The sequence below is a fragment of the Octodon degus genome, unplaced genomic scaffold (assembly GCF_000260255.1).
Source record: "Octodon degus isolate 3935 unplaced genomic scaffold, OctDeg1.0 scaffold00070, whole genome shotgun sequence".
NCBI classification, from domain to species: domain Eukaryota; kingdom Metazoa; phylum Chordata; class Mammalia; order Rodentia; family Octodontidae; genus Octodon; species Octodon degus.
The window spans coordinates 6,713,238-6,724,235 of record NW_004524646.1 but is presented as its reverse complement, the minus strand read 5'-3'; the positions used below and the strand labels follow the sequence as shown (position 1 = coordinate 6,724,235).

At 39.5% G+C, this 10,998-nt stretch overlaps 1 protein-coding gene and 1 pseudogene across 1 annotated transcript in view; both read right to left on the bottom strand.

The window, feature by feature from the left end:
* Nucleotides 1-10,998, bottom strand: part of Trip11 (thyroid hormone receptor interactor 11) — a 74,666-nt gene that overhangs the window by 27,165 nt on the left and 36,503 nt on the right. Inside the window, exons 9-12 of the mRNA XM_023719634.1 lie at nucleotides 9,733-9,945; nucleotides 6,162-9,137; nucleotides 1,349-1,489; nucleotides 617-810 (exon numbers count right to left, since the gene is read on the bottom strand). Coding sequence (XP_023575402.1) covers nucleotides 617-810; nucleotides 1,349-1,489; nucleotides 6,162-9,137; nucleotides 9,733-9,945 — 3,524 coding nt within the window. The remainder of the gene's footprint in view (nucleotides 1-616; nucleotides 811-1,348; nucleotides 1,490-6,161; nucleotides 9,138-9,732; nucleotides 9,946-10,998) is intronic.
* LOC111817786 lies at nucleotides 2,412-3,273 on the bottom strand (annotated as a pseudogene).

The window sequence follows — 10,998 nt, the reverse complement described above, 5'->3', positions numbered from 1 at the left end:
GTGGTCACTCAGAAGCTCTAAGAAAGCACAAGCTCACTGTCCATCCCGACCGAGGCCCTCACCCTGCTGCTTTCTTCCCCTCTGCCTTGCACATTCTTATCTAGTTCAACCATTGGTCATCTGATGGAAAATAGGCCATGTACATTACATTAGTACTTTGGGAACTGGACATAACTAATAATCACCTTCCTGCTGGCTGGAACCGGCAGTGCTACAATCTTGATGGTCCGTGCCATCCAACGGGATGGTCACAGACTGCCACCAGCCATTCAGGCTAGAACTACCCAGCAGTTAGCCAAGCGAATTACAGCCCACTGGGAATGTGTGAGTCAGGCAGAGCTTCAGCGGAAAGGACCAGTGGTGATTATCTAGGGCAGTGCTGAAGACGCAGGGTGTGAATGCTAGCTGGGCTTAAGAGTCACAGGGCGGAGCGAGAGACTCCCACCCGCAGTGTGAGTGCCGGGGTTCAGTCAGGGCTTTCAACCTCTTCACCTTTAGTTCCTTCCTTGTAAAAAGCAGAAATGAACTTCGTGAAAATGAACTAACATACAAAAGATGCTAACTGACTCTGACGAGATGCACTCAGTTGAAGCTAATGCAAAAATTACAAAGTTACCTTGCATTTTCCATTGCACTGGAGGAGGAGACTAGCTTTTCCTCTAGTACTGTGACTTTCTTTCTTAGTTTGGCCTCTCTGTCTTCTGCAGCCAAAGCTTCCCGGGTGTAAGAATCTTCTGATTCTAAAAGATGGTTACGCAATCTCTCTAGCTCCTGGTTTAACCGTAATTCTTTGTCACGCAAGTGTTGAACCTAGGTAGAGGACATTTCTTTACTTTTCTTTTACACAAAGTTCCCTCACCTCTACACCCCCAACTTGCTGCAAACCACTGTATCATCAAATCTTTTCCCACTATTGAAATTTATTAATGGTGTATTAATAGCTCATAAGATATATTTACGCTGGGAACAAGTCTCCTGAAATAATCTTGAAGAGTCACCTGAAAGTGCTACTTTGTAGGACCTCACTTGCTCTGTAAGTAAAAGGGAAAATGGGATTAATGGGATTATGCAGAAGTCCTGAGCTCTACTGGGACTGACTCCTCTTTCCATAAATCTCACTATTTTTCCACACAGTACGGGTGAGAGAACTTTTTCTTTAATCAAGAATGCCATGATTTTCACGTTGGAAAACAAATGAAATGCAACCTGAAAAGTCAAATCTTACTAAAGTATGTCAGACAATAAACAATAAACAAAGAGATGAATTTTTTCATTGATTTTCCAGTTATCCTACATAAGTTATTAAACTTACTGTGTGACTCACTATTCCTTCCAAGTGAAAACATACCTCATTCTGTAGGGCATTGTTCTCCATTTGCTTCTGTTTCAGGGACAGTGTGACTTGGTCTCTCTCCAGCTGAAATGTAACTGTCTTCTCTTGCATTCCTTTCACTGTATTTAAAAGCTGATTTAGCTCCCCAGTCTTGCCCTATTGGAAAGAAGTATTTTTAGCTTTAAAGTAAAATACTTTTCTTGATAGTACAAACAGGTGTACGTTTTATTAAAGTAGTATTTAAAAATGTCTAAAAAGAGCAGCAACTCCAAAAAAAGCAAATAGAAACTCAGAAAATATACTCAAAATACTTCTCAAGAAGGCTTACAAAGACCTTGGATACCATTCTTAGACCACAGGCTTTTCTAAAAGAAAAAACCAACATGAAACATTCAAATTCCAAATAATCTCAGCCTTTGATGTTCAGGAAGTCCCAAGGTGGAGATACACCCTAAATCACAGCTTAGGACTGCTCCCAAATATTCAGTATACCATGACTTATATTCAGAGGTGCGCCACCCAGAGATACTGATGCTGCAACAGAGACTGCAAGAGACAGGAGGGCATTCTCATTGCCCCATCCTTGCACTACAAGAAGGAATCTCAGCAGAAGTACCCAGGCCGTTAGAAGGAGAAGAACACAGTGAACCAGCAAAATCAAGACAAAGAGGGCCAACACACAACTTTGGTTCCAGTCACTGGCTGTTTTTTTTTTTTTTTTTTCCAGATTCAGGAAAATAATGTGGTAGATCTTCTTGTGACATTTCTTACCAGAGCAACACTTCCCAGTTCTACTGAGGACTCTGCTCCAGTCTGAAGCCAGTCCTGCCACCAACACGCAGTGCAGGTTCTACCCTAGAAGAATTCACTCGAATTCATAATTGATTTGGAACCCTAGAGCCTACAGGGAACCAGTCAATTCTAACTGAAGCTACACAATGAACACCATGCAGACACCACACACAAGTGTACTCCTAAAGCAGGCCTCAGGAGATCAGCATCACTTCCTTGCTTGCTATCTTCTAGAACTTGGTTGACCTCCAGCCCCACATGTATGCTCAACAGCATCATCTTTCAGTTAGTCATAGCCTCTGTGCATTTGTAGAGCCTGGTTCCAGGTAGCAAAGCTTTCCTCTGCAGCAAACAGCTTGCCTGTGGAGCACAGAAACAGAGCATCTTCCCACTCCTCTGGCACAGCCACTGCTGCAGCACAGATCACCAGCCACACAGTCACCAGCCTTGATAGCAGGCCTGCCAATATGGATTGCAGCTATGGGCTCCTGGCCAAGGGTGTTCCAAACTGCTTGTGCACATTGAGGTGGTCTCAGGTGATGATAAGGGAGCAGGAAACAATGCTCATCCACCCCACATTTAGTCCTTTCATGGCAAGGAGGAAGCCCTGTCCCTCACTTCCAATTTTGTTGGTCACAGAACAGCACAATCTTCAAAGATAACAGCAAAGGCTGGTTATGCATTCCACCCCATCTTTTCTTCTTCTTGCAAAAGCTGAAGGCAGGGGTCCCTTCCTCAACAATGATGTATGAGATGCCAATCAGGCCTTAGTCCTCTGGTTCTGCACACGGCCACCCAGATGTCTGATTCACCACTCCCACTGATGAAGGCCTTGGAGCCACCGAGGATGTAACAATCCATTACTGTTCAGCAGAGGTCAAAGGTGATGCAGTATCATCAATGAGTCAGTAGGCAGCAAACTTCTTCATGACACAGAGCCCTGAGCAAAATATGTGTCTGTTCCTCAGTTACAAAGCTATCAGTCATCCAAGCACACGGGCTGTGCATGCTCAGCTAGGCTGCAATGCAGCCTGTAGCCATGGCCTCAGAGACGGCAGCCCAGGCCTACAAACTTCTGTTTGGATGCACGCTCCCCAAAAACCTTGCTGCACTGCCTTCCGCATCTTTTCCACAGGGTACAGTTCCATTGATGCAGGAGGCCCAGTGTCTGCATGGCCCAGAGACTGCTGTGGAGCAGGAAGCCACAGCTAAAGGGGGTGTTCAAATCCACCCCAAGTGGTGAATGAAGGCAGAAGACAGGAAAAGGAATGTTGCAGGACTGTCTTGCTATAAGGTTGCATATGGTTAGATTTCTGATGTGTAAACATAAGAATTATATAATTCTTTATACCCATTTTAAAAATATATTTTAATTTCTAAATGTTTTTTCATCACATTCTGTAGGGACTTAAAGTTCAACATATCAATACTTGATGAAAAATACCTGTTCCATGTTATGTCTAGGATGTTTGATATTCAGACAGATAGTGAGCTTAAGCTTAACAGCCTAGGTTGTATGGTAATAACAATAAGCTTCTCTTCTGGAGGGTTAACAACCTAAGTCTGCAGATCAAAATTAGAGAAAAAGGAGGGCCGCAAGAAAAGCCAACATTTTGGCCCTAGCCTTCCAAGGTCAATTAAGACTCAGGACATATGAGAACTTGTACGGTAATGTCATGTAGCTCAGTAGTATCCCAAATTTTCTGATCAAGGAGACTATGGGGCCAAAGAGGAAAGTGATCGATGATGTAGAGTGTGCCTAAGGAGAGTCACATGGACAGAAAACATTCTCTCAGGCTTTCACAGAGAGTGCATTGGTCAAGCAATGGCCATGACTCATCCACATGGCTGACACCGACAAAGGTTCTACAATCTGAGGTACAGGATCTCAGGATAAATCCTGAGGGGATTTCACTGACCTTATCAGATCCAAAAGCTATAACTCTTGTTGCATAGGTCTTGCTTTATCCTGGTCTTAACCATCCAGTGGAAAAGTATAAAAACGAAGTATGAGAAGTAACGCCATGGTGTTATGTTGAGCTATAGGGGACTCAGGTCAACAATTTCTGACACTGCCAGTCAAGCAGAAGACCCAATACTATTATGGACTACTGAACTCTTTTAGAATATTTTGCTGGGTTAACACAACTATAATATTCAAATAACAAAATTAAACAAAAAAGGGGATACAGATGAATGTCTATTTTGTATCTGTGTATTCAAAATGGTTAGGATATATAGTTACATTCTCTTAATGAATAGAGGGATTTGTTATAATAATGTTTGTAAATAGGATATCATGTCTGCATCTTGTACAGCAAATAACCACTAGGAAGAGAGTACTCAATGTGTTAATTATTGAAACTGTCCTACCAGTTTGATCTGAAACTGTCTCATTGCTACTTGTCTCTCAATAAAATTATTGGAAAAAACCAAAACAAAACAAACAAATCCACCCCACGTCACCCCAGTTTCCACACTGGTGGCCCCAGGTGCAACAGCACTGGCCAGGACCTGCATCCAGGTGTCCTGCCCCACAGCTAAAATACATATCTGCTTGTTTATTTATTTTTATTGGCGTAACCAGGGATTAAACTCAGACCCTTGCGCTTGCCAAGGAAGTACTTATTCTACTGAACCATCTCCCCAGCCCCCAATTTTTTTTTTTTTGCTTGTTTGTTTTTTGAGAGCTGCCTCAAACTCACTATATACTCTAAACTGGCCTTAAAATTGCAGCAGTCGTCCTGCCTCAAGTCTCCCAAATGCTGTGATTTTAGACTTGCACCACCATGCCTGGTATTAAAATATGTTCTTAAAAAGGCATTCTCTTCGTTAATTTATTTTAAAAAATAGTTAATTTTGTCAAAGTCACAAAAACAAGAAAAGATTCAGATGTCAATTCTGAGGAGCTTAAGAAGGTATATCTAAGTATCAACTGGGCCCCTAGATGGCAACATGGAGCAGTAAAATGGCATGTGGTAAAAGTTTAAAAGAATCTGAACAGGGGCCTGGAAGATGGCTCAGTAGAGTAAGTGCTTGCCTGGCAAGCACTTGCTCAGTAGAGTAAGTGCTTGCCTGGCAAGCACAAGGGTCTGAGTTCAATCCCTGGTTCTGCCAAAAAAAAAAAAAAAAAAAAAAGAATGTGAACAAAGCATAGACTTTGCCTCATGATTGGTTCATTTGTTCTGACAAATACACTACAGTGATACAAGATGCTAAGAGCAAGAGGCTGAGGGGTACGTGAGTACCCTCTCTGTGATCTCTGCAACTCTTCTACAAATTAACACTACGCTACGAGAAAAGGCTAGAATGCTTATTTTTGGTACTAGAGGTTGAACACAGGACCTCTGCACTAAGCCACAACTCTAGCCCTTTTATTGAGATAGGGTTTCATATGTGGTTCACATTGGCCTTGAACTCACTAGGTAGCCTAGATTGGCCTCAAACTCAGAGGCCCTCTTGCCTTAGCCTCCCAAGTGCTGGGATCAGAGGTGTGAGCCTTTAATAAAGTGCTGGGATAAATCAACAAAACCAAAAGGCAAAACTGTATGTTCCTTTCACCAATCTAGTGCATATTCCTATACAGGGAGCACAATTATTTTCCAAAACAGTTTTCAGTTAACTTCTTTTTCTCATATTACAAAGAACAAAGGCTTAAGAAATTAAATAGATTTGAAAATCATTTGGGAACATACACTCTTTTAAAACAAGATATTGTTGATTATTGTCAAAACACAGATTAAGTCTCTTACCTAAAATGATTAGGACCAAAAGTATCTTCAATTTTAATTTTTTTACATTTTGAAATATTTCATTAGATTACTGGCTGACCATCTTAATCTGAAAGTCTAAAAATCTGTAATATCGGCTCTCAAAAATTTTAGATTTTGGGTTGGGGATGCTCAACCTGTATAGCATAAAGATATTCTTAAATTTTATAGAGAAAATTGGAAGAAAATGTTTCATTTACATTACTCTCAAGTAACACAATACTTAAAAACTACACATCTTTCTATAAATTCCACTCAGAACATACCTGTTCTTTCTCCTTCAACAGCTGCTCAAAAGCAATAGCCTTCTCCTTCATTGAATGGCATTCAAATTCTTTTTCTCGAAGCATCATAGAAAACTTCATGTTAGTCTCTTGTAATGCGTGGTATTCAGTTTCTTTTGCCCTGGATGTTTCTACTATTTTTTCATTTTCCACTTTTAGTTTAGTAATTTCCATTTCTAAAATTAATACTCTTTCCTTCAGGTTTGTTACCGCCTGCCTCAAAAGCTCATTTTCATTCACTTTGTTAGTGAAATTTTCATTTGAAGAAAGTAACTGATCACTTTTGGCTTTGATTAAGAGATCTTTTTCTTTGAGTAAGTTCTGCAAAACTTCTTGTTTCTCTTTTAGCTGCTTAACTTCTGAGTCACTTTGTTTGTATTCTTTCCTTTCTTGCTCTGAGGTAGCTACAAGTGAATCGGACAACCTGTGATTATTTTCCTGGAGAGTTCTAATCGTTACATCTTTTTCCTGCAGTGATTTTCTTAATGTTTCTATCTCTAGTTGAAGCAACTGAGAAGAATCACTTGACAGAGCAGTCGGACCTGCTCTAAGTAAGCTAGAAGAGAGATGGGGTGAAATGCTATCAAGCTTTCCTAGAAGAAGATCCTTTGTATTGCAGAGCTGACCTATGCTGTGCTGAACTTGAGCTAATTCCTGCCCAAAATTTTTGAGTTTGGTTTCATTCTGCTCATAACTCTGGATCAGGCCAGTGTAGTCTCCTTGTAACTTAGAGTTATTATCACTGTCAATCAAAACTTGTGCCTGAAGCTGGTGAAGCTCTTCTTGAAGTTGGGCTGACTCATGCTGCATGTTCTGCACCGTGGTCATCACCTGCTGCTTCCATTCTTCCATTTTCTTCACTTGCTGTTTTAGCTTATCACGTTCCTGCAGGAGCTCTTCAAACTGGTTGCTATTAACACCTCCCTCGTTACCAGTGCTGGAGGTCTGTAAAACTGCCAATAAAGTCTGACATTTCTGGCTTAGAGCATCTATTTCGATGTCTTTTTCTCGAATGATACGAGACAAATTCTGAACAGTTTCTCTAAACATATCTTGGCCGCTGCTTTCAAATCTCATGGACAGTTTCTTATTTTCATCTTGTAATTTAATGAGAGCTGCTTCTTTGGCAGCAATGATATCTATCATTTTGTGATATTCAGTTTTTAGATGGCTATTTTCCCTGGTCTTTTCATCTAAAACAGCAAACAGTTTTCCCTTTTCCACGTCGTAGGCCTGCAGCTGCTGTTGAAGATAAACAATATCCTGGGCATAGGCCGCTGAAGCAGTTCTAGCACGAAGAGCTTGTATCTCCAAGTCTTTCTGCTGGATAATCTGAGTGAGTTTACCAACCTCATCTTTGGAGAGCTGATCAATCTGCTTAGTTAAAGATATATTCTTTTCATTTAGAAGTTTAATCTCCAGCTCTCGCTCCTTTATTCCTTTCACTAATCTCTCTGTTTCAGCTTTAGATAAGTCATGCTTTTCACTTCCGTTTTCTATGTTAAGACTCTGAACTTTAGTATCTTGAAAAATATCAGAATTCTCTGTTTGAATATCCTCCTGTCTTTCTTTATGTAACTGGGATTTTACTTGCTCAACTGTTTTTTGTAAGTTCTTAATTTCTTCATCTTTCTCTAAAAAAAGCTGGGTGTGTGCAACGCTCATCTGCTCATGCTGGTACCTGAACTCGTCCATTTCCTTCTTCTGCTCCTGCAGAGACTGAAGTAGCTGCATCTTACTCTGGTTTTGGTCTTCAATTATCTTTAGATGATGTTTGATTTCCTCTTCCAGGTGGTCTTTGATTATATTCAGGTGAGACACCTCACACTCTAGTTCTGTGACACTTTCCAGAGTCTTAGGCTCAGCCACAGGCAGAGCTCGGCTCTGCTGCTCCTTGAGTCGCTCCAGTTCTTCTTGCAGATGATTATTTTCTTCTTTCATAGATCCAAGGCTTCTATCTTTTTCCTCTATGGTCTGCCTTAAAATCTCATTTTTTCTTAAGGCTTGAGAACATTTATCCAGTTCCTCCTGCAGCTTAGAACTCTCTGCTTTAAGTTTATCAATACAAATATCTTTTTCATTTATGGCTTGTGTTAGGTGCTTCTGCTTTTCTAAACTAGATGACAAAAACTCCTTATTTTCTTTATAATCACTAGCCATTTGCTCAATATTCTTTTTAAGTCCTGCTATTTCAAAGTCTTTCTCTTGACTAAGTTTAAGTAAATGTTCATGCTCCAACTGTAAGGCAGAGGTGCTTGCATTTGACAAGTCCTCAGTGGTTCTGTACTTCTTTGCTTCTTCCAAAAAACCCCTTTCTGCTTCTGTCTGTTCTTTTTCCCTTTTTAGAGTCTCTACAACAATGTTTCTCTCCTGAGAAATCTGTTTATTACTAGCAATAGATTCCGCCAACTGATGCCTGACATCTTCACATTCCAAAACCAACTTTTCTTTTTCCACTTTGAGATCAAAAACAACTTTCTTCAAATTTTCATTGAGCTGTTTTATTTCTGAAAGATTTTGATTTAAGTTTTTAACTTCATCTTCCCTTTCTTTAAGTAAGTCATCCTTGAAATGACTGTCGGAGGCTTGATTAAGAGACTGAGTTAACTCACTCCTGACTCTAGATAGCTCCTCCTCATTGTGTCTTATACGTTCCTTGAGTTGAACATTCTCCTTCTGGATATTTAAATTGTTTTTCTGCGTTTTGCTTAGCTGATCTACTAAATCTGCTACTTCATCTTCAAGCTTTTTCTTGGTTCCATGCAAATCCCTTAGAACCAGTTCATTTTGAGTTAACTTTTCTTTCTGCAGGCCTAACTCTTGAAGCAGGTTTACTCGGTCATCTTCTAGCCGCTGAGCTCTCTTCATTTCATCATCGAGCTCTTGTTTCAGCTTCTTTACGATGCCATCTCCTTCACTTTGTTGTTTTGATAGTTGATCTTTTATCAAAATCACGTGCTGAAAGGCAAATTAATTTACGTGGTAATTTTACATTTTTTCATTTTAGTGCTGCAAGACCATTTTGTAAATTTCACTCACAAGAGTAACTGTCAGATATTTCTAACCCTCTTTGAAAATAACTTTCTACTGCAACATGACAAAATTATTTATAAATACAGCAAGTACATCTAATCATTTTAGGAATAAGAATTTAAAACCAAAGAAAGTAAATATTAGATGTTATATAATTTCAACTCTTAAACACTACAACAATAATTAACAAACTAAAACCTCTTGGGCAAAGCAGGTCCACTGTCTATTTCTGTAAATACAACTGTATTGAAATAGAGCCAGATTCATTTATTTACATTTCAATTGTTCAGCTGCACCTGAGATGATATGGCCTGCAAAAGCAGAAATATTATACTACCTAGCAGTAGTATAACTAGTATAATTAACAGTGGGTTAATCTCTCTGACTAGAGCATCATGAATAAAACTACTAAGGAAATCTCACAGTTAAATTACATTTAACATTTCCGCATACTAATCAGGGTACAGTCCCTGACTACACTGTGCAGCCTTCGACTTCCCTGTTCTCAGTGCAGGGTTACCTTTGTAGCTTCTTGGTTCTGTTTGTCTAATTCTTCTAACTCAGCTACCAGAACTTCCTTTTCACCGATACTCTCATTCAGCTCCTGTTCCTTTGTCTCCAACATCAGCCGTAAGTTCTGTAATTCTGAATCCAAATTCATGTCCTTCACAGCTGTACTTTTAATTGCTTCATATTCATTGCTCAGTTTTGAGAATGATAACTGAAGCTCTTCCTTAAACAATCAAGGAAAGGGAGAGAAACATCTACTGTCAACTCCAGAGACATGGAAGATAAAACATTCACCAACCAATGAACTTTGGGTTTCCGCTGTACATGCTCTATATTGAAAACATTACTGAACAAAAACAAAGTAAGGATCTATATGAAATACAACAATTCACAGCCTTCATGCATGTTCACTTGTATGTGTGGCTTCCAGTGAAACATTCCTGACTCAAGCCAGGTGTAAGGACTGTTTACTGTCTAGCTCCAACCTCTTCAGACTTTTCGCCTGGACAGCGCGTCCTACACAGCTCACACTGCTGGCCCTCTCCCCACCCCCACCACACACTTTTCAGGAGGCTCAATCTCCCAGTTTTTATCACTTCTTCTCTCTAACACCCAATGACCAACTGCAATGATTTAAATAAAAATGCAAAATCAACAGTCATTCACTCTAAAGCTTATCTTCTCTAATTAGAAAATAAGAGGCTTTTCCCTCACTAGAGAACTTTACTTCATTACTTGTTTCTGTCAGAATGTGAAAATTTCTCTTGATGTAGGAAATTCCCTTCCACCTTCCTTTACCTTCTTCTAACTGAGCACAGACGAGGCTAGAGCTGACACTCCTCCAAGGGATCTGGACACATGTGCAGCTTAGAGTCTATTACTTGGTATTTACATTTAATGTTTTTCTTCAAATTCCCAGAAGTGGGACAGTTCTCTGAGCTTTAACATTGTTTCAACATCTGATTATGATGTGTGTGATAAATTATATATCATTGTAAAACCTATTTTTACTGATAAAGTTTTTTTTTTTAAGGGTAGGAAGAATTTACTGAAAGGGTATCTTTGACTTACAATTTATTTAGAAGACATTGTATGATATCTTCTAGTATTAGAAACTTTACAAAGTATATTTCCATTTTCTGTTGACTTTATATTACTTCTTCTCTGTCTTTTATACACATATACGCACACATATATGGAAAAAAAAATACGTGTATAACCCAACATAAGATTGGTACTGTTTCATAGAAATCTGCAATGACCTTTATTTTTTCAA